The sequence below is a fragment of the Bubalus kerabau genome, chromosome 7 (assembly GCF_029407905.1).
Source record: "Bubalus kerabau isolate K-KA32 ecotype Philippines breed swamp buffalo chromosome 7, PCC_UOA_SB_1v2, whole genome shotgun sequence".
Lineage (NCBI taxonomy): Eukaryota > Metazoa > Chordata > Mammalia > Artiodactyla > Bovidae > Bubalus > Bubalus kerabau.
Window position 1 is genome coordinate 40,067,840 of NC_073630.1, and position 24,941 is coordinate 40,092,780.

Consider the following 24,941-nt stretch of genomic DNA (forward strand, 5'->3'; position numbering starts at 1 on the left):
GGCCTACCTTCTCAACTTTTTATCTTGATTCTCAAACAGGAATACTTGACTCCAGACCTTGAAGAGATCAGGCAACTTTGCAGGCATTGTTCTCTACAGTCTTCAAGAAGACTCACGACTCAGCTACGAGTCTAAATTTTTACTCAGATTCAAGGCTTAACTTTTAATGCCCATTACAAAAAGCTTCTCCAATTCACCCAACTATCACCCATTTTTCTGAAGTTAGCATAGGTTCTCACTCTTGCTTAAGGGATGGCATTATTTAAGGGATAGCTCTGCCCCATATTGCTTTCTTTCTTCTTGAAACTCCTCAGACACTGTCAGTGCTTTCACTTTAATTGTTAATAATCCATCATTCTGTTCTTATTCAAGTACGTATCTTTTGCCACCTTGATTAAGATGAAATGTAAGACTTATATCTTCAAAAGTTTAAAAAAATCTCTTTGGGCTACTAGCTCTTCAAACAGAAGGTGCTCCATAGAAACCTTCTGTATGTTCATTCAACCGTCTCACAAGATAGAAACACAATGGAGAGAACCTAATCTTTCTTGGTTCCTCCCTTTTGCCAGGAAGATATGAGTAGCTGAAGTATTTGGTGCTATATATAGTCAGTTGATGTCAGCTGGATGCCAGTCTCTTCAGAAAGGCTCACTCTCCAGTTTGAGTCAGAACTAGGGACCATGCCGTCCCAGGCTCAAGGATAAAAACCATCGGGCCCAAGTGGCATCCATAGTCCATCTCCAGTCTTTCCTCCACAAATTGGGATTCCTCCTTCCTGAAAAGCAAGGTGAGTATATTGTTTCCTAAAATGTTGTATTAGTCAATTGTCCAAGGAAGTTCAGAGCTGTGACTCATTAGTGGGCTTTCTTTGCTTTAAAGGACAGCTGTTGATGCCAATATTAAAATGCTACCACCAAAGAGTTCTGATTTAATCTGGTGTCCTCTCTTCATTCTTAGAGTTTGCTGGAACTGAAGGCCAGTAAGGAAGCAATGACAGGTTAAAATAAACTGTGAAAGTGAGAAAGGAAGGGGAAAGGAAGCCAGCTCTTTCATTGCTTCTTATTGCCCAATAATGATTGTACTAGTATACAGATAAGATGGCCTAAAACTCTGAGAATCAGCTTCTGTTCATTGTGATATTGCCTGTCAATGAATAGCATACTCTGTCACCAAACAAGGAATGGTATTAAAGCCTTTCAGAGGAAAGCAATAATAAAGAACAAAGATGCTCTCCTTCAAAAGGATGATTATAAAATATTGCAAATGACTTCACATTGCCTCAATAATGTTTCTTTATTTTTAACAGGGAACAAAAAAAATCATGCTATCACATAATACCATGGTGAAGCAGAGGAAACAGCAAGCATCAGCCATCATGAAGGAAATCCATGGAAATGGTATCAATGACAATTCTTAGTAGCATTAACACAGCTCAGCACTAATGTAGACCCTTCCTGATGTTATTTAATATTCTATAGTTTACTTTCTTTAAATTCTTGCTATTCTGTCATAACAAACCTGGAGCTCTAGTGGGTGTGGAAAAGCCTATGGTAACTAATCCTTTTGTAGTCATCCTTTCTCATTTGAAAGCTATTTTCAGATGAACAACTGTTCTAAAGGAATGAAGCAATCTGACAGCTGATGTACATTCTGCTTGGCTTGCCTTTCACACTTCACATTATAAGTTAATATCACCACTCTCAGATCATTTATTTTTTTATTTTTCTCTTTTTTTTTCAGACAGGTCTCATGAAATCTTGTGTTCGTTGTCCATCCCACAAGATCTATATTGATTTCTTTTACCATAAATTATAGAAATTATTCAAAATCTGTTCTACTATCCCTTTAGAAAAATTAGAATTCATATTAATTGTGAACTTCTTTAACACTGAAATAAGTCTTCATATTTAGTAACTGATTTACCAAGATATTTTGTGTGGAAATCTACTATTTATAATTTCTAGGAAAACACAGATTTCCTATAGTCTCAAAACATACAACTCAAAAAAATTTTTAATGTAAGATGCAAGACGATACATCACTCTTTTAAGTTCTAGTAAAAATTCTAGAAACTAGTACTTTATATATTGCATTTTGATTGTTGTAATGGAAATTCAACTTTGACTAAAAGAATAAAAGAAACTGAGCAAAGGATAGTGTCAATTTTAAAAGCAAATAAGTAGAATATCTAGATTCCTTTAAGGGCTGATTTGAGCCATTCCAGAATGTATTTGTGGAGTTTTCAGGGCATCTCCTTACTTCCCTTCTATTGACAAGGAATATGACCTTTTACCTGAACAATACTGAAAGCTAGAGAAATGAGATCTGGTGAAGGCAGCTGAGAGCAGGATAAGGGTAGCATTTTCTTCTCTCTCTCTTTTAAACTTGTATTGGACTATAGTTGACTTACAATGCTGTGTTAGTTTCAGGTGTACACAGAGTAGCATTTTCATACTTCACGTTCCATAATGTGAGCTGAATAGAACCAATCAGAGATTGCGTTAGATGCTTCCCCCATAATGTAGTCATATTTAAGGATTCTGTTATTAAGTCTTGTTTTCATTGTCTGTAATATAAAATCACCATACTGGATTCAACTTAGTCCTGTGTTTTACTATCATTTTGAGTTAGCTTGGAATAAAGTGAAGATAATTCTGAATCAGACCCCAGAACTAAATTTGTACCAATGTAAGGTTCCAAAATTGATGCTTCTTTTCATTTTTTATGCTTCTTTGTATATCCTGCTTCATGTAGTTTACTTGAAATTGTTTTAACAGCTTCCCTGATCAGTAAGGCAAAAATCAGATAATCATTTGCGTTCATGACTAAACTTACTTACCTTCAAACTAGGCTTGGGATAACTTATCATTTTCTAATTATGTCATAATCATAAATCAATCCATCATTTTAATTTATTCCCAGTTTAAATCATGTTTTGAATTCTACTCTATAACTGATATAGACCTCTAAAGAGTATCTTTTTCTTTTTTTGTAACATAACTTTTAAAATGAAACATAAAGGAAAAATACAATTATATCTCAAGGCATAAAAAAATTCTCAAAACTACTCTCTCACCACCAACAGGTCCTGGCCATGTAAAGTCTGCTAAAGCCTCCCTCCCAAATCACGGGTAGATTTCCAGTCCCTTAAGTAGAGTCACATGCTTTCCCTTAGTTTGGAGGTCAAGTACTACAGATAACACACGGATAATCGCAGACTCTTTCTTAACTCATCTCAACCAAAATAGCTGTAGTACTTTAGGAAGTAATTTAAATAATCTCCCTCTTTTATTTCCTCTGACATATTACACGGAACTTTACTATTTGTATATGTCATATTGTTTAGAGATGTGGAATTAGAGGGGCATCATTTTTCCTAAGGAGGCAGAAATGAGACATAGACTGCAAAGAAAACTTTTTTAGGAACAATCCTCCAAATTTTCAAACACTTCACACCATAAAAACCTGGACAATGTATGATGAAGCATACCACAGTTTTGATCTTAATTCTAAGACTAAATAAAATTTAGACTGAATTGTCCTTTATAAAAATGATCAGAGAAGTTCTTCTCCCAGTCTACGTTCTTCTTCCACTCCCTCCTCCCCTTGTGCAATCAAGATTTTTTTTTTTGCAGTATTATAATTCATTTATTTTTTATATTACTTTTCAAAAACATATAGCCAGGAGGAGAATACAATGTGACAATGAGATGGTTAAATGAGTTGCTTTCTAAACCTGAACTAGAAGTTCAGTCCGGTTCTTGTTGTGGGGAGAGAGACTATAGTTAGTGAGTCTTGAGATCCGCCAATAGAAAAATACAAGAATCAAAAGAAGAGTTTTTCATCACAGCACTCACTTAATCTGAAGGAGAAATAACCTCAAAGAATCACTGAAAAATCCTATCCATACAGACTAGAGTACATTGAACTGGATTGCCTGAGTAAAAATGAAGATGACCCCGCCTCTAACAAACCCCAAACTGTTCACTCATTAAGGAGCCATCATGATTTGGTGTCAAATTATGTACCAGAACCAAATATACTACAGTCTCAAAAGTAATTAATAGAAAGTATCCCCTAATACTAAGGCAGACCGTCCTCATCATCACATCCAGATGATGACCATCATGGTCATCACCATCAGTATCAGAAGTGTTAGAGCTGATGGTAGTAATTGTTTTGTGCTACAGCTGTGATACAAAACCTATAAGTATTAAACAGAAATACCAGAGCCATGCTGTTACCATCTAACAAGTGCTATTCTAACAGACAAAAACACAGAAATATTTTGCCATTATTGGGGCATGAATTAGTTATGGAGGCAAGAAAAGACAGCTTATAATGGTGGGTAATGCCCACCAGTCCTGTGCTATTTACTCCTGAAGCTGTACCCATTCTCCAGTGGTGATCATGTTTCTCTCTCAGGAACTCATCTGAGACCCAGAAAGGGTAGAGGGTGGGATAAATGAATAGGAAGCAATAAGTCGATAGAGAAAGAGAATGGGAGATGAAAATGGAAGAAGGAGAGGCACATTAGAACAACTGGCATCTGTCAGAAATGGTGGGGAAAAGGAATAGGAATTAAAATTATGTAAGAACTGGGAGTATGCTGGCCCCTGAATTTAAGCACAAATACACTGAAGAAGAAGAGCTTTCAGAAATAGAAAGACTACTGTTTCAGTGACCCTACAGTTTTCTTACCTGGGTTTCATGAGGGCTTTCTTGGTATGTTTTTGTTTGTTTTTCCCTCATGACTGGTGAACAGCTGGTGAACAGTAACAGTACACAGAAGAAGACTGAGCAGATTTTTTGTGTGTGATTTCAGGAAAAGACGTTAGTCTGTGGTCTGAAAATAGGAAGCCAGGTTCTAAATGGAGTGCTATTGTTGATATGGTACCAGGAGCCCTGGGTTCCAGACCAGACATCTAATTCCTCACCTGAAACTGAAGAGATTGGGTCTGTTCAGACATCTACTTCTAAAATGTCATGACTCTAATGTATTGAGCTATGTGTGTTTGAGTTTCCCCACCAATAGCAAAGGCAATGATAATATTGACACAAATTGCAGGGACACTTTGAAAAACACAATCATGATGTCTTAACTTTCAGATGAAAGATTAAGGTGAGGAACCCTTTTACTTTTCCTATACAAGCATATCTCAAACTGTAATTGATCAAGTTACCGATATAAAAACAAGGACTCAAGGATGGCCTTAAATACCACAGATCAAATGTAAAAAGTCTGGGGGAGGAAAAGAACTTACCCTAATGCTTCAATGTACAAGTCTGAGAGTTTTCTTTGGTTTAACATTTCACATTAGCTTTCTCATAACCCTGAGAAAAATCATGCTTTATTTTGAAAATCAGTGTGCAGTAACATGTTGTAAAATCGTGGCTATTTCTAAATGTGCCGTAGATTTCTAAACCTCTAATAAGGCCTTCCAGAAAAGTAGCAGCGGAGAACCAGGCTAAATTCCAGTTTATACCAAAGTTGAAATGATAATGTTTAATTCTTGCCACAATTTCATCATCCTAATTTCTTTATTGTCTTTTTCACTCTAACATACTCTAGATGTACATCCTATAAACAGTTCTGGTTGAATTACTGGTTTGTGTAATTCAATTTGCATAGTTCAATACATTGGTAATCTCATTTTTTAAATGTTTATAGATTTACACAGTTTATAAGTGGCAATACTTTTAACAGTAAAGTTTTGAAAACTTTATAGTTTAGAACTCAAATCAAGGCAAAGAGATACAAAGTAGGAAAATACGGAATCCCAGATGAGTTTCAAAATTAACTTTTTTCATGTAGAGAAAACTATTAGAAATTAGTAGTAAACTTTTAATCAAATGTAGACTTTTAAAGCACTATTCAAAATCAAAATCAGTCTGGACTATTAACTTTTTTATATAGCATGTATATATGCATATTTCAGTACACAATGATGTATATTTATGGATTATTATTCAGTGCACATAGGTTAACTGCAAGCAGGCCAAAGAGTCCTGTGTAAATGCAGACATCTCTTAGATTCAAGTAGGCTTTTAACTAAACTGATAGGACCACTCTCAAGTAAATCAGTTTCATTTATCTCCCCGTCTGTGGCTTTGCCCATTGTACCAGAATTGCAGCTGCTAGTGAATCATAGGGAAACAGTTTTAAAAGATTTTTGTCTGACTACAATTATTTGAGTATCTTTATCAACTGTAAATTGGACTCACTGATCTAACTAAATATATAACACTGGCAGGATCAACTTTTCAAAATAAAAACACAGAACTATCTGTGCATCCATAAATCCTTGCTAAGTTTCAGAATGTTAACCTATGAAATAAATGTGAAAAAAAGAATGTTTCCTTTTGGAAGAATTTAGATCCAGGGTCTGCTCATAAGACTACATATTGAAGAAAGATTTGAAAAAGAAATAGATCACATTTTCAAAGACCACTGATACTCTCCCATAAAAATATATTTTTTCAATTGGTTTCCAGTACTCATAGTAATGTGGCTAAAGTGGAAGGAAAGCACACTCAAAAATCAAAATTTTGAACTTTATAATGTAAGATTTTAAATCTTAATCTAACTAGAAAAAATGCACTTGATAAAGAATATGTTACAATTATTTAATATCTCTAGTAGATTCAAAAATGTGGAGTTTTTGTGGAAACTAATTTTCTTATGGTCAAGACCCTAAAGGTATATTTTAATATTTTTTATAATTGGATATTTAATCCAAAATAACCACTGATCTCCTTAAAATAGCAGCAAGCTATAATGGATTAAGTCCTATAAGATCTTTAAAGAATAAATGGAAAATTCTGGATCACTATGAATGACAACAACAGGAAAGTATGTCTAGCAATATTATTTTCAATAGATGATCTAATGCCACAAAGACAACCTTTTAATCCATCAGGGCAAGGATATGAACCCTGAATAAGTTATATCATTTATCAGGCATCCAGATAAAACACACTGTTAAGACCCTGCACAGAGGTTTGCAATAAAGAGCAGGGAACAGCTGAACTTGGATTCTATCTGCTCAGTTGAGAGAATTCTTCACTCTGAAAGTTTAAATAAATGAGTGCTCATATGTTAGATTTCCCAACTCATAGATGGTCTGGAACTCGAGCTCCAGTGACATCATAAACTCAACGACTGGAAAGGAAGGGAAAAAAAGCCTTGGAAAATTTGGTTTATGTCTTTTATTGTTTGTTTATGCAAAACATGTTGACTTAAAATGTTCCTATGTCTATTAGTATGCTAGTGAATATTTAACTGGTTTTTTAGGTGGGGAATGCCTCAGTTTGTACAGTTTGCAAAATTCTCTTGCTATGAACAAGTTTGAACTACCATCAAGGAGAAACTGAATGCAGAGTTGAGAAGAGGTGTGTAGTAATACAATACTAAAGTATTTCCACCATACAGATATAATAGATATAAGAAAACATCAAAAACATTGATAATTGCAAAAAGAAGTATTTATAAAGTGGTATTTCTGAGTATTGCTTTCTTTTTAATATAATTTATCTAATTATTAAGTTTATATAATTTAATTTTAATAGTGGCTATGTTCATTGACTTTAACTACTAGCTCACAGAATTTCTGAAAATTTATTGACTGACTCTTTGTGAGCCAAGACAAGCCTGCTTCAGATACCAGGAGACTTCTCATGAAGTTATCTCATCCCAGGTATCCACAGTACCTTTAGATGGTCACTCAAAGCCAATGAACTCCTTGTCTGTTACTTATAGAGTAAGAAAGATAATTTAGGCTTAAAGAAAGTAAAAGTAAGTATGAAGAATAAGAAAGAGAGTTGAGAGTTGGTCAGTTATGTGTGCCTTCTTCTCCTCTTTCCTTTTTGTCCCTTATTTCTCTATTGTGGTATAAATTTACTGTAATAATGGATTGCACCAGCTGATTATTGAGGGTAGGTAAGTTCCTCATGGCTCTTGCTATACATCTATTCCTTGCAGCAGCTTGAGTGATGTTTATTGTGTTTTGCTAAAAAGGAGTGAATGTTACTTATGAGTCCAAACAAGTCTGGCCAGAGGTATAGTTTATACCTCTGTTCTTTTTTCCCTTTCTTCTTCGAGACTCCCACTGATGGGCTTCTTGGCTATCCTTTACTCTTTCTTGTGATTCCAATTTTAATAAACTTTTTGGACCTATATCAGTGAGATGAAGATCTGAGAGAATGACCATATCAGTTAGCATGCTTTTTAAGTTGAAAATAGCAGAAAATCAGAAACCAACTAGATTGAAAAATAAAGGGAATTTACTACCTAATATAACTGAAAAGTTCAGAGGTGATTCAATAAATATTCATCTGGCACCTCAAGTATGTTATTAAGGACCAGTTTCTTTCTCTGCCTCTGCTCTGATTTCCTTGGGGTAAGCTTCACCTCATGTCTGACTCTATCATTTTATCAAGTACATATCAACAGTTTGCGGGACAATATGCATCCGTGCTTATACATAGCAGGAAAAGAAAGTATCTTTGGCATAGTGTACACAAAGAAAAGTTCTGGTATTTTCTCTCACTGGCCTAGGTCATTACAACACACCTGTTCCTGTTTCAATCACAAAGGTAATAATTCCTGTCAAATATACCTCAGAGGACTATTGTAAATCAGAGGGATAGGATTCACTTAGGTCATGTGGTTATTTCAGAAACATTGGTGTAATCAGCTAATATTGGTGGTCATTAGGAAGAGGAAGGAGAAAGCAATGGCACCCCACTCCAGTGCTCTTGCCTGGAAAATCCCATGGATGGAGGAGCCTGGTAGGCTGCAGTCCATGGGGTCGCTAAGAGTTGGACACGACTGAGCGACTTCCCTTTCACTTTTCACTTTCATGCATTGGAGAAGGAAATGGCAACCCACTCCAGTGTTCTTGCCGGGAGCATCCCAGGGACAGGGGAGCCTGGTGGGCTGCCGTCTATGGGGTCGCACGGAGTCGGACACAACTGAAGCGACTTAGCAGCAGCGGCAGCAGGAAGAGGAAAATGAGAGAAAAGTTTTCTCCAATCCTTGTCTCGGAGTCCCCAAATTAAACTTATGCCATAGCTTGAAATTTAGAACTTTTAGAAAATAATAATACGCTATTTCCTTTTTCTAGACTCTTTATTTTCATTTAACTGTTTATAATGACTCAAACTGGTAAAGAGGAGAAAGAGAAAAGCTGCATCCTTGTTTTGGTTTCCTTATGTAAAAACTTAACAGCATTAATTGTAAGGAGAAAGACTCCATTACAGTTAAGTCCCCTACATATGAACTGTCAGGTGGCAAGCTTTCAAAGATGCCTGTATGCCAGCTCTTGTACTGTACTACTGTACTTTTCAAGATACTGTAAGATTATAAATGTTTTTTGGTGAGTGTGTTTTTTATGTATTATTTGGGTGACATTATTACAGTATGGTGCTATATGGCTGATTGTGTTAGTTGGGTACCTAGGCTAACTTCGCTGGACTTTACGAATGCACTCTTCGAACGAACTTTCACATATAGGGGACATACTGTACTATAAAGACTGTCATCTTTGCATTTTTTAGTGGTTGCCTGGTATGGGGCATTTTTTAGTTCTTGAAAATGTCCCAGTTGAAAGGTTTTTCAGGAAAAATCTAAATTTCTTTAAAAACATAACTTGTAATATATAATTGTTAAACAGAATGTGTATTCCTACGGATTTCAATTTTCTGTAATTCTTTTTATCTTCTCTGTCTTGCATTGCTAATTGAATTCTTTCAAGAAGCATTTAAAGGAGATTTTCCCCTCCACCCCCTAGTATTATGAAGTGAAGTCAAAGTAGCTCAGTCACATCCAAACTCTTTGCCCCCATGGACTATAGCCCATGGAATTCACTAGGCCAGAATACTGGAGTGGGTAGCCTTTCCCTTCTCCAGGAGTTCTTCCCACCCCAGGATCGAACCCAGGTCTCCCTCAATGCAGGCGGACTCTTTACCAGCTGAGCCACAGGGAAAGCCCAAAAATACTGCGGTGGGTAGCCTATCCCTTCTCCAGGGGATCTTCTGGACCCAGGAATTGAACCGGGGTCTCCTGCATTGCAGGTGGAGAATCAACTGAATTATCAGGGAAGCCCTAATATTGTACCAAATTACTATAAGCAATATTGTGGCTTTTCTATCATTTGTGATCTAAAGGGAACTTATTTTGATTCCGGAATAAAAAAGCTGAAATAGTTCACTCCTGTCACACTTTCTAGAATACTGAGGGATATAGACACACCAAAAAATAACCCAGTTCCTTCTTCCATGTTGCAAGCACACAGTAACAGAAACTCCAAACACTTGCAAATAAAAAGAAGTGAATATTCCTTGTAGAACTCATAGAGCTGGCAAACAAGCCCCAGGAAATTATAAAATAGTCTCACTCACTCTGCTGTTGGCCTTCATTCCTCTTCCATAAGCTACTTCTGCCATCCCTGGCGACTGTAAAGCACAGAATTTTTTTCCATCTTGACAATGCCATTCTGCCTTCATTAGGCAGTGCTATGAAAAAATTTTAAATTGAACATGTTAATTAGAATAGACAATTTTTTGGAGCAGTTTACAGAAAAATTGAACAGAAATTTTCCTATATACCCTTCTTCTTCCTATATACACTTCTTCTTCCTATATATCCTTCTTCTTCCTATATACCCTTCTTCCTATATACAGTGTTCCTATATACCCTTCTTCTTCCAATATATAGTCTCTCCTATTATTGACATTGTAGTGTATTATACTTGCTGTGATTGATAAATCAATATTGATATAGTATTATTAATCGAAGTCCATAGTTTACATCAGGGTTCACACTGGCTTATATTGTTCAATGGGTTTCCATGAATGCACACTGTCATGTACCTGCCATTATAATATCATATAGAACAGTCTCCCTGCCCTAGAAGTCCTCTGTGCTCAACATCTTCATCTGCACTCCCTCCCCACAGGCGCTTGACAACCACTGATTCTTTTCCTTTCTTACAAAGTTGTGTCTTTTCCAGAAGTTGGAGTCACACAGTAAGCCATTACATACTGGCTTCTTTCACTTAGCAATATACACTTAAGGATCCTTCATGTCTTTTCATGGCTTGATAGCTCTTAATTAAACTTTTGATTTTGAGATAAAAGTTTACATGCAGCTTTAAGAATGAATAGGCTTCCCAGGTGGGTCAGTGGTAAAGAATCCGCCTGTCAATGCAGGAGACAAGAGTCTGATCCCTGCGTCAGGAAGATTCGCTGGAGAAGGGAATGGCTACCCAATCCAATATTCTTGCCTGGAGAATTCCATGGACACAGGAGCCTGACAGGCTATAGTCTGTGGGGTGGCAAAGAGTTGGACACAACTGAGCTGAGTGACTGAGTACAGATGCGTGTAAGAATACAGAGCAAACCCAGTATGTCTTCCCAGTTTCCCCCAATATCAACATCTTCAAAACTATGGTACGATATCACAACGAGAATATTGACATTCATGCAGTCAAGAGACTCCTATCAATCAGTAATCTATCTCTTATATATATATATATTTTTTTTTCTTCATTTTAAGATGCTGTAAAATGGAATCATACAGTATGTAACCTTTGAGGATAGCTTTTCTCACTCAGTGTAGTTCCCTGGAGGTAGTCCAGCTGTTATGTTTCAATAGTTTGTTCACTTTTATTGCTGAATACCATGCTATGGATGGATCATAGCGTTTTTAACCATTTGTTGTTGTTTAGTAGCTAAGTTGTATCCAACTTTCTTGAGACCCTATGGGCTGTAGCCCACCAGGTTCCTCTGTCCATGGGATTTCCCAGGCAAGAATACTGGAGTGGGTTGCCATTTGCTTTTCCAGGGACTCTTTCCAACCCAGAGATTGCATCCACGTCTCTTGCATTGTAGGAGGATTCTTTACTTGGGAAGCCCCTTTTAACCATTACTCATTAAAGTACATTTGACTCTTATATTAAGAATAAAGCTGTGAACATTTGTGTATAGGTTTTCGTGTGAATATAAAACTTTCATTTCACTAGAATAAATGCCCAGTATTGCTGATAAACTGTTTTCGATTTCACTTTGTTCAATGAATTATTTCCTTTGAGACTTCTTTGACCCATGGATTGCTTAGAAGTATTTTTTTCTTTCCAGATATTTGGAGATTTTCTTGTAATTGTTCTGTTACTGATTTCTAGTGTGATTCCACTGTGATCAAAGATCATACTGTATATAATTTTCACTCTTTTGAATTTGTCAAAGCTTATTTTATGGTACAGGAAATGGTCTATCTTGGTGTATACTCTATGTGCACCTGGAAAGAATGTGCAACTTTTGCTGTTCAGTAGAGTATTTTACAAACATTTACATCCTACTGGTTGATGGTGTCACTGATTTCTTTTATGTCCGTGCTCATTTTCTCTCTGTTGCCCTATCATTTGTTGAGAAAGGGATATTGAAGTCTCCAACTATAACTGTGGATTTATCTATTTTTCCTTTTAGTTCTATTAATTTTTGCTCCATTTGCAGCTTTGTTTTCTGATGAATACACATTTAGTAGTTTTAGGTCTTCTTAGTGGACTGACACTTTAATTATATAACATTCTCCGTCTTTGTTTATTTCCTTTGTTCTGAAGTCCACTTTATCTGATATTAATATAACCACTTCTACTTCCCATTGATTAATGTTTTTTTGATATCTTTTTTCTATCCTGTTACTTTCAACTTGCCTATATTGCTCAAGGTACTTATTTTTGAAGTGGGTTTCTTCTAGACAATTTATATTTGGGTCATGTTTTTAAATCCAATCACTAGTCTCTATCCTCTAATTAGTATATTTTTAGCATTTATATTTAATGTAATTATTGACATAGTAGACCTTAAGTCTATCATTTTATTTTTTGCTTTCTGTTTGTTATCTGTTTTTCATTTCTGTTTTCTTTTTCTTAGTTTCCTATGGGGTTTCTTGCCTATTTTTCAGAATTCAATTTTTATTTCTCTAGTTTTTCAAGTATATTTTTATAGTTTTTAGTCGTTGTTCTATTACATTATATATGTTTAATTTATCAAAGTCTACTGATGTTGTCATTTTATCAGTTTAAGTGAAGTACAGAAAACCTACCTACCTTTATATCTATTTACCTCTTCCTGTTTATAACTGTTACTGTTTATAACTGTTACCTATTTTCTACATACATTTATAATTATATCTGAGAGGTTTATAATTTTTGCTTCTATAGTCAAACATAATTTAGAAAACTCAAGAGGGAAAGGAAAACTTATTGTATTTACCCACATTTTTGCTTACTGTAATCTTTTCTCGTTCTTGATCTTCTAAGGCTCCTTATTTTGTTTCCATTTTGTTTAAAGAACTTCATTTAGTTATTTGCTATGGTCTGAATATTTGTGTCCCCCTAGAATTCATATATTGAAATCCTAATGCCCCTGATGGTGTTGGGAGATGAGGCCTTTGGGAGGTGATTGGGCCATGAGAGTGGGGTCTTCATGAATGATATTAACATCTTTATAAAAGAAGCCCAAGAGAGCTACCATGTCTCTTCCACTACATGAAAACAAAGTGAGAAGTAGGCAGTCTGCAACTCAGAAGAACGACTTCAACTGAACCAACTATGCTGGTACCCATATCTCACACTTCCAGCCTCCAGATCTATAAGAAATACATTTCTGCTGTTTATAAGTCACCAGTCTTGGATGTTTTGTTATAATAGCATGAATCAATTCTTTTAGGGTAGGTCTCCAGGAAAAATAATCTCCTACTTTTCCTTCATCTGAAGATGTCTCAAATTCCCCTTTATTTCTAAAGAATATTTTCACTTGGTATCAGATTCTGGGTTGACATTTCTTTTCTTTCAGCATTTTTGTGCCACATCCTTCTGGTCTTCATGGTTTGTGATGAGAAATCTACTGTCATTCTCATTTTTTTCTCCCTATAGGTAAGTTGTCATTTTTCTCTGGCTGCTTTCAAGATTTTCCCTTTGTCTTTAGTTTTCAGAACTTTATGATATGTCTTGTTGTAGAGTTCTATAGATTTATCTTTTATAGAATACTTTTTGCTTCCTGAATCTGTAGGTTTATGTCTCTTGCCAAATTTGGGACATTTTCAGCCATTATTTCTTTGTGTACTTTTCCAACTCCAAATACCTCCCCTCCTTCTGGGACTTCAGTGATACAAATGCTGTATCTTTTGTTCTAGTCACACTGATCCCTAAGGCTTTCTTTACTTTTTTCCTATTTTTTTCTCTGTTGTTCTTATTGGGTAATTTCCATTACTCTGTCTCCCAGTTCACTGATTCTTTCCTTTATCCCCTCCATTCTGCTATTGAATCCATCCACTGAACTTTTTATTTGGGGTATTTTTTCAGTTCTGAAGTTTCCATTTGGGTCTTTATAACTTTTACTTCAGTCATGATTTTTTTTCCTTTGCTAAAGTTTTCTAAAATTTTCCATTTGTTTCCAGAAACTTTGTAATTGCTCTTTGAAGCAGTTTTATCATGGCCACTTTAAAATCTTTGTTATATAATTTTAATATCTCAGTCTTCTCATGCTGGCATCTGTCTTTTTTCCCATTTAGTTTGAGATCTTCTTGTTTCTTGGTATGACAAATGAGTTTTTTATTTGAGCCTGCACATTTTCATATTATATTCTAAGAATCTTGCTCTTATTTAAGCCTTCAATTTTATCTATACTTGTCTGACATTGCTTCAGCAGGGGAAAGAGAGTGCCACCTCATTCATCACTGCCAGGTAGAAATAAGAAGTCAAAGTTTCAGTTGGCCCACAATGAAACTTGAGGAGGGTCACTTAGTTACTATTAGGAGGTGGTGGGAGTTCAGAATCCCCACCTAGTCTCTACTAACTCTGCAGGGGTTGAGGGTTGTTACTAGCTAACAGGGACGAAAGTCCCAGCTTCCTCCTTGGCCTCTCAGATACCACCCTTATATAAGGGTGCACTGGGGCACCTCATCATAGCTTTGCAAGGGTAAAATCCTGGGCTCTACACTTGAAATTTGTTGGTATGGGTGAGGCTAGTTTTTTTTTTTCCTGTGGCATTTGGCTAAAGTAGAGTAGCTATTGTCTAAAAGTTTCTTGTCTTTATAGGTTGCTCCTTTGCTGGTCTTGGCTAGTGAGAACAATCTTACTGTAGGTTTTTGGCTGCACCTGTTGCATGTTTCTCAGTTAAAAGCATTTTCAGCTCCAAGTCTGGGATATGTGGGGCCTAAAGAAACTCAAAGAATTAGTACTGTGTTGTTCCTTGGTCCTGAGGTCCCTAGCTGGTCCTCCTTCTTGCCTCCAACTTTTAGTCTTATGTTTATTTTATACTAATGTCCAGGATTTTTAGTTTTACTTAGTAAATATACAGGGAAAAGTAGATCTATTCTATCTTCACAGAAACAGAAGTCTTGATATTACAATTTTTATAATTAGTGGAGTGCCTCTGCTAGTAACATCAAGATATATAAGCAAAGTGATTTCTTCAAAGCAAAATGGGGAGAAAATTTATAAGCAATTTTATTATTTTATCCCTTAAGTCCTCAAAAAGCCTAATTATTAGGGTTAATTTGTAACATCAGAAAATGTTGTCCCAATCTTCCAGAATATTTATTTTACGAATGGTCCAATTTTTCTTCTCTGCATTTAAGCACTGTGGACAGCAGTGGCAAAAGAACTCTGTGTGTTACCAAAAAAAGCACTTCTGATTAAAGGAGCAAGTGGAAGAGTTTTATTTCTTTTGGATTTCAGAAAAGTCCTTCAGTACTAGAAATAGAAAATAATAGTTGTTTACTGAACATCTCCTCTATTTAAGGCATGGAGGACACAAAGACAAAAACATAAAGAAAATGCAAATCACAGAATAAGTAAAATGGAATCAAGTAATATTGATTCAGTGCTATGAGAATACAGAAAAGGCATAAATAATTAAGAATAGAAATTTTAGAGGAGGAATTGACAGAAATGGCACATAAACTGGATTGAGAAGGATTACTCAATACTTATCACCTATCTAGTTTATGTTAGGCTCCTTGATGCAACATACAGAATTAATAGTATTCTGACAGAGAAATGGGTGGCATGAGTCAAAGCGTAAGCATTCTTGTAATGGAGACAATTCAAACTGATACATAAAAATGCTGGGAGTCAAACAGAGCTTATGAACAGAACTACAAGTGGTACTGTTTGATAAGTCACTAAATAAGGAAAGAATAAATTAGTAGTGTCATTAAACTTTACTCACTCTTTTATGATACTAAATGTTTGATAAGAAACACATTTTATTTAATCCTTACATAAAACCTATGAGTATATATTATTATTATTAGTCCCACTTTAGAGATAAGAAAATTGAGGTTTACAAAAAAATAAGCAACATACCTATGATCATACAGTTAGAAAGTAGAAGACCCAGGATTTAACCCAAGGAGCAAGTGGAGGAGTTTTATTTCTTTTGGATTTCAGAAAAGTCCTTCAGTCCAAGGCAGTCTGAGTAAAGAGCCTCTATTTTAGTTACTATACTAGCATATTGTTGTTGTTTAGTTACCAAGTTGTGTCGGCTCTTTTGTGACCTCATGGACTGTAGCCTGTCAGGCTCCTCTGTCCATGGGATTTCCCAGGCAGAAATACTGGAGTGGGTTGCCATTTCCTTCTCCAAGGGATCTTTCCTACACAGGGATGGAACCAGCGTCTCCTGTACTGGCTGCTGCTGCTAAGTCGCTTCAGTCGTGTCCAACTCTGTGCGACCCCATAGATGGCGACCCACCAGGCTCTGCCGTCCCTGGGATTCTCCAGGCAAGAACACTGGAGTGGGTTGCCATTTCCTTCTCCAATGCATGACAATGAAGTGAAAGTGAAGTCGCTCAGTTGTGTCCGACTCTTCGCGACCCCATGGACTGCAGCCTACCAGGCTCCTCTGTCCATGGGATTTTCCAGGCAAGAGTACTAGAGTGGGTTGCCATTGCCTTCTCTGCCTGCATTGGCAGGCAGAGTCTCTACTATTGATCCACCAGGGAAGCCCATTCTAGCATATAGCAGATAGTAAATTATTAAATTTAGCAGAGCATTTTAAAATGTTTATCTTAGAGTTTTTCACACACATGAATATTCTTTTACAGATGTAGATGTCATGCACCTGGGCAAAAAAGTCAGCATCCCCAAAGACATCATGTTGGAAGAATTATCCCATCTCAGTAACCGTGGTGCCAGACTGTTTAAGATGCGACAAAGAAGATCTGACAAATATACATTTGAAAATTTCCAGTATGAAACTAAAGCACAAATAAATGTAGGTATAACTTGATAATATGGTTATCTAAATAAATGGGCAGCATTTCTAAATTTATATGTATTATTAAATTCCCAAAAAAGTATTTTACAAATTTTCTTTTCATTGATTCTGTTACACTTTTTTTCATGATAATGAATAATTTAGGTGGATAAATGAATATTATGCCTGATATGAGTATCTTTTTGGTTCAGTAGAGACACTGCATGTTTGTAGATTTGGCACTGAAGAACTGGTCTGTTCAGCTAAGAGGAGGGAGAGGGAGTGGAGACTGGTGGAACTAAAAGTTTCCATATCTTATCACCACTGGTTAAATGTTTGGGATGGAAACAATTCCAAAGCACACAGTGCTCCATAAAGCAAGTAGAAGCATTTTTTTTTTTTTTTTGGAGGTAGAAGCATTTTATTGGCTGAAAACATCCTGGCATTGAAACATGCCTGGGAACGAGACACAGCTGATCTCCTTTCAAAGTATTCATTCCACAGTTGTATAGAGAAGCCTGGTACTCACTGACAATAAAATCAATGTGGATAAAACTCTTTGGACAAAAGTTCCCATCAACCAAAAGTTAAAACAAACAAACTCATTAAATTATAGTTTACATATTGCATGAATACCATATTCTTTTAAATTGTCATTCAGAGAAATTTTAGAGGAAGAAGTTCAAAATTGAAAAACAATTAGCTTCAGGAAAATATCTTAAAAATAAAATACCAGTATGAAGAATCAAAAAGGAATAGTGCACTATAGGAGATGGTGGAGACTACAACAATATGTTTTTGGTTTTTTTTTGAACTAAGGGTTTCTTTCTATAGCTATGAAAAGTTTACAAGTTTACTCATGAATTTAAACCTGAAAGTTTTCCAACTGCCATCACTAGTAAGCTGTTTTGAATGAACAGCTAAATTCTTTATAGCAAACAGACCAGTTTCACTGATCTTTTATCATAATTACTAAAATACACTACAGAACTAACATTTGCACTCACAAACACTAAAATTTTACTCATTCTTGAAATTTCTATTTCCCTTGAAATGCTTATTTCCCTTATGATCTGCTTAACAATAAATGGTTTGAGAACATCTTAAACAGGTTTTTTTTTTTTTTCACATTAATGAGCATCCTTCAACATCCATGAATTGAATCTAGTTATAATTATGAATTCAGTTAGACATCAAATTTTACTCAACCATAGTATTTACACTTAATGAAGGAAGATTTTCACTTGAAGTCATGGATAAATGTAATGCCATGGTATCCTGTAATTACGCTCAGTATCCTCTTATCAGAAAATGTCTGCAGCTAATACAGTATGAACCTAAAATAACCTCTGGCTCATCTGATGGATAATGACAATAGAGAGGTAGCTTGAAGAACAATATGAAATACAGTGTCTTAATGGAAATTCTTTGAAAAGTCATCTACAAGTCTAGACATCTGAATAAATTCAGTTTTCAAAACTAACATTTATATCTGTAAGTATAATGCTTTAATTACAATTCTGAAAGAAGGTATAAGACTTAAAATGTCCATTAAAATACAACATATTCTCTCATCAGTAGTATTTCAAATTATTGACAATAGTCTTATATACCTGTGATCAAACATTCTGGTCATAGGTAAAATATATAAGAATATGTCTTAATATTTTTCCAGCATTCCTGGAAGATTGAGAACAAAGTAGTCCCAAACAGCTGTACTAAAATATTTGAACATATACTGAATATACTGAAACAATTAAATGCTAATAAGTAGCATAAAATAATACACAATAATAATATATGGAATGAAGTCACATGTCACTGAGTTACACAATATACTCTGAAGTCTAATGAAATTTGATGACACATTTGCTTTTATCAAGGCTTTAGACTGCAACTTTGAGCAAGCATTGATAATATGACAGAAATTTATAAGATGATATTAGGTTTGGGTCTATTTTCATTCATTTATACTTTCAGCAAAAATTTATTGATTGCCTACTATGTTCTAGAAACTATGCTTGGATTTCAAAGATAAATTAATACAGCCCTTGTCTAGTGATGGAGGGACAAAATAACATTGATAAATAGAAAACAATGATTTACTTAGAATCTAGTTCTTGAATCATCCTTATATGATTTATATCAAATTAATGTTATTGACGACATTTTCTGAAATAATCTTTTACTGCTTCCCTTGAGCTTTAGATATTATCAAAATATTTAACTTACATTTATGCATTTCTTATAATTTCAGGACATCATTAGATGAAAATATAAACCAATTCTTTTGTAATCAATGCCATCTATTTAAATATTAAGTACAATTAAAAAAAATAAGCACAGCTTTCGGCTTATTCTCTTGCTGAGAAACTAGTAAATTCAAGCCACACAAACCTTCTTATGATATAAATAACAACAGAAAATATGCGTTTTTAAAATAAAATGAAGATACATTGCCTGCTACACATGCCAATTTCAAAGTCCTAGTTCATGAACTGATAACTTCTTACACATACACATACAAAAAGGGATGAAGAAAAGAAGCATACAAGAGAAAATAAAAGAATGATTCACAAAAGGATATTATTCAAAACAATCCATGGACTTCCCTGGTGGCACAGTGGGTAAGAATCCACCTGCCAAGGCAGGAGACGTGGTTTCAATCCTTGGTCTGGGAAGATTCCACATCCTGTGGAGCAACTAAGCTTGCGAGCATCAACTACTAAGCCTGTGTGCTGAACTACTGAAGCCCACATGCCTAGAACCTGTGCTCTGCAACAAGAGAAGCCACCGCAATGAGAAGCCCACACAGGGCAACAAACAGTAGCCGCCCCCCCTCCCCAGACCTGCCCCACCACTTGCCACCACCGGAGAAAGCCCATGCAAAAGCAACGAAGAGCAGTCAAAAAAAAAAAGAATCTGCCTTCCAATGCAGGAGACTAGGGTTCAATCCCTGGTCAAAGAACTAAGAAAAAAAAAAAAAATCCACAGTTTACAGTTAAAACTACATATGTTTGCAGTAACTAAGCACTTTTAAAATTCCTTGAAGCCACTTCCCTGGTGGCCCAGGGGTTAAGACTTCACCTTCCAATGCAAGTGGCATGGGTTCAATCTCTGGTTGGTGAGCTAAGATCCCCCACATGCTTCATGGCCAAAAAACCAGAACATAAACAACAGAAGCAATATTGTAACACATTCAATAAAGACTTAAAAAAAATCTTTAGAAATCTTATATAATATTGGAAAAAGGGGAATTATATTGTAAAAAGTAATTCTGAAATAAGATGTAACTAAATACAGTGAGGTTCAAAAAATATATATATATTGTTCAAAAAATAACATTATAAAAATCATTTAAGGCTATCATAACTAAAATAAGTCACTACCCAATTATTATAAGGCTTTGCTTGTATACTTAACAATGACAAACAGAGGTACTGAGTGTCTTCTGATAATTAATGACCAGCTAGAAAGAGTTGATTTTCCTGTCTATAAAGGAGGTTAGTATTACAATTTTTAAATTAATGTAGGTAGAATGACTTATAAGTTTAGGTGAAACTCATTTCATGGACAGTAACTTAGAAAAAGTAATTTTAATGCATGATACAATTAAACTGTCTATATTTATCTCAACTGGCTTTTATTTATAATTAAACTTAGCAAGACTTTTTTCTAAGAAGTGACAAAGGTTCAGAAGTGAAAAAAGTTATTAACCAAGTCAATTAAATTGAACGCTTAAGATAATAGCTAAATTCAAAACACTAAAAACTGATGTATTGGAGTACAGCACTATTCATCTTTAGAAATTGTTTCTTTTTGCCTATTGAATAAAATGCAAACTCTTATGGCCAGTAACCAAGACCCATACTCACCTGGTTAATGTCACCTCTCATTCCTTCTTTCATGTCTCCACAAGTCAGCTCACAACTACTAACATTGCCCTGCTCATTTGCACAGCAACTTTACCAGGGTGCTGCCTGGAATAAGGTGAAAGGCACCTGGAGAGTGGCTGTGGGTGGGTGAAAGCTGAAAATGGGATAAACTTTATTTTTTCATAATTTTGTCAGGTGAGGCCTTAATTTATGATCTTTATTTATTGTAAGCATTTGGATTTTAGTATGAAATAATCACATTTCTATAAAGTTAAATAATTATTAAATTGCAAAAGTGTACTTTACCTTATCATTTTATAAATAAATACAGAAATAAAAAATATTTTAAAATACGTTTGGCTTATCTCACACAGGAAACTCTCAAAATTGATGTTTATTTGCTATGGCCTTCAGTAAATTTTTCTTTATAAAGTTAAAAGATGATTTGACCTTATGCACTTAAATAGATTGGCTTCTTTTAAAAAATATGTATCTCTCATGTATAATTAAAACAATATTTTATTATAGAGGTAAATCCTAGCTATACATCTCAGGATATAACCTATTACAATGTCTGTTCTTCTCTGTTAAAAACCAATTGACTGTTTTTAAAGTGTTATATTGCCATAAAATAAATCCTAAATTATAACAGTAAAGCAAATTCACCTAAAACTTTAGACAAACGCTCTTTTAAATATTCTATTTTCTAGAAACCCCAATTCTTCCTTCTATAAGTTTATGCAGCTTAAAGTGAAAATATTTTTTGTTATATGTGACTGATGTCCAAATTTCAGATTAAACTTTAAAACAAGTCATATTAAAGAATATAATTAAATCCCAAGTATAAGTAAACTAATAATGTAACAATGACTAAGTTGTGTATTTGGCGAGTATGCTATATGATATTAAATCAGTAAAGACTTAAAAACTAAATAGATTTATCTTATGGATATGTTGTGAATAGTAAATTACAGATAATTGATATAAAGCCCTGGACACAGTGCCTGGCACACAGTAAGGCTTAATTAATTATTATTAAGTAGATTGTCATCATAAAACAGTTTAGATTGATATCAGTAAAATTTCTCATTCAACTGCTCAACTCGGTACCATATAAATTATTGAGTCAGTATGTAACAATGAATTGGCATTATATTTAAATTCCAAGTATACAAATGGAGTCTCGCACATATGATATGTCCTATTAGTGTATATTTTTGAGTTTTCAGTTGAGTTTACTTTTGATCAAATACAGCACAATATTGCCATGCAGAATGAGAAACTGGATGGAATCAACTTGGAAAGTGGTTCACAGCAAGCACCATTTACTCCTCCTAACACTCCGGATCCACGAAGTCCCCCAAATCCAGAAAACATTGCACCAGGTAATTAATCCCCTTACAAACAGAATAATAAAACTGCTATGCACATAAATATATGACTCAAGTCACTTGGATTCTTTAGTAAATGGGGTCTGAATGATACAGCTTTTCACATTATATACCTACTTTGTAGATAAGTTCAGGACAAATGTAAAGATCAGACCTAGAGGAGTTTAGTAACACATTTACAGGAGTCTTATGTTCTTTCAGATGGCCCAAGCTTTTGTTGGCAGTCGCTTATCATACTAAAAATTAAGTCTGTTTGTAATTATATTGAAATCCTATTTGTATAGAACTGTGTAATTTATGAAATACTATTATATATATGTATCTTCTTTAATTTAATAATAATTATGACAGTTATTATAATCCTCATTTTATAAATTAAGAACTTGAGGTTGTGAATAGCTAGAAGCCAACACTAACTGATCAAGAATTAAATCCAGCTCTGATACCAAATTCACAGATGTCTCATGTGAGTGACCTTGTGGAGACTGCTTTTGTTATTTTCTGTTCTCTTACAGGGCTTTAAATGCAATCCTCTAATACTGTATATTTGTTTATTATCTTAAAAAATAAGTAAAGTGAAAGTTGCTCAGCTGTGTCCGACTCTTTGCAACCCCATGGAATATACATACAGTCCATGGAATTCTCCAGGCCAGAATCCTGGAGTGGGTAGCCCTTTCCTTCTCCAGGGGATCTTCCCAATCCAGGGATCAAACTGGGGTCTCCTACATTGCAGGTGGATCCTTTACTAACTGAGCTATGAGGGAAGTCCAAAAAATAAGTAAATGTTTATTCAAACCAGTACATGCTATTTGAAGTATTGTTAGATTTTGAAATATTAAATCAGAAAAATTATCTGCTCTACTTAGACAATATCTTTCCAAAATAACATAAAGCAAATACCTTTAAGTTTTTCCTCGAGTAATGTATACAGTAGATTTATAAAATTTTCAACTAATTTTATACTGAAATTAGCAATGTCTGTGTCATATTTTTGTAAATTAAATAGTAAATCTATCAAGAGTACTTCTGAGGAACCTTCTCAAATAGCATAGTGTTTTTGAAAATATATAAGTAAAATAACTGTATAATATTCAATCTTATTTAAAAGTAAGTTGAATGTCACTGATGAGCTTAGATTTATTAGGACATTCTTACAGAGCACAATGAGAAAAGGTATTGATAGACAAACTAATTTTGAAGGAAACCAAATACACAATTAGAATACATAGAATTCTGAAGTAAAACATTGTAATAAAATTCTCAAATAGCTTTCATATAGATTTTTTTATGACAGAAGAGCAGGCAACAGGTTCTACACATACAACATTAAGCTCATGTGGCAAAAACAAACTTTAGAATCTGATGGGTCTGGGTTCAACCTGCAATCTCCTTTTTTTTTTTTTTTTTTGGTTGAACAGATTTGCTTTTAATATGACTGTATACACGGACAACTGAGAATAGGAAAAAAAAATTATGGTTTTTTTGGTTGAACCAAAATTATGGTTGAATCAAATTAATGGTTCAACATACTACAGCTATTACTAAAGATGGTATGCTGGGATTTTAAGAAAACAGTCCAGTAAATGAACCATCCCTAAATGAATCTAAATTCATCAAGCCCTCTTTTAATAAAAACATATTGCAGTGGCAGAAGTTTACCCTTTTTTCATACTCCATAATAAAAAGATGTTCTCTCTCCTTTAGTATTTAGTTACTAGTAGTCTCTCAAATGGTAAAATTAATTGAATTTATATTATCAAATGAAAGTGAAAGTTTGTACAGCCAAGCTCAGAAGCAAAAGTGAAGAAGGATGAAGGGTAAAAGCTGATGGATGCCATGCAGAACAAGGACCTTCGCGGAGGTGTCCTGAGTGCCAAACACAGTCAACATCCCATCATTTTTTCATTGCTCTTAAATGAGCAAAATCAAATTATTCTTACTTTTTATTTAAAGAAATAATAAATCTTTATCCTGTCCCTCCATAATTTGTGATCAGGTAAGGAAGTTCCATCACCACTGTGGACAGCAGCAATAAAGCTGCTGGATCCTTTCATCTATGCCCACTTTACTACTGTGCTGAGAAGGAAAATAAATCTCTTTGAGTCTGTTTCTTCAATCTGTAAAATAAAGAAAATAAATCTCACTGCACATGGTTGTTGTGAAAATTAAATGTGAGAATGTGAGTATAGTCCCTAATATACAATAAAATACTGAGTTAAAATTTATCCTTTCCTTACCCATTTTTATATACCTAATACATAATAGACTATATATATTTTCTTTTAGCTCCAACCACTATACTGTAACCTCCTGCTATCTAATGTGTGGAATGGTAAGGTTTTTTAACAGGAAGAGAAGACATATAGAAAAGTTTATGTTGATTCAATGTGGCACTTCCATTACTAAGTTAAAA

The 24,941-nt window shown here is 34.7% G+C and overlaps 1 protein-coding gene across 3 annotated transcripts in view; it reads left to right on the forward strand.

Annotated features, from left to right (window-relative positions):
• The first annotated feature begins 630 nt into the window (after positions 1-630).
• MYOZ2 (myozenin 2) overlaps positions 631-24,941 on the forward strand; it is a 39,589-nt gene continuing 15,278 nt past the window's right edge. The window contains exons 1-5 of one of the 3 annotated variants that reach the window (XM_055588062.1): positions 662-787; positions 1,307-1,397; positions 13,858-13,937; positions 17,111-17,280; positions 22,393-22,522. In XM_055588062.1, coding sequence (XP_055444037.1) covers positions 17,122-17,280; positions 22,393-22,522 — 289 coding nt within the window. In that variant the 5' untranslated portion in view covers positions 662-787; positions 1,307-1,397; positions 13,858-13,937; positions 17,111-17,121. Of the gene's footprint in view, positions 788-1,306; positions 1,398-7,294; positions 7,393-13,857; positions 13,938-17,110; positions 17,281-22,392; positions 22,523-24,941 lie in introns of those variants that run through there. The other 2 variants (XM_055588061.1, XM_055588064.1) reach the window with 2 other exon arrangements.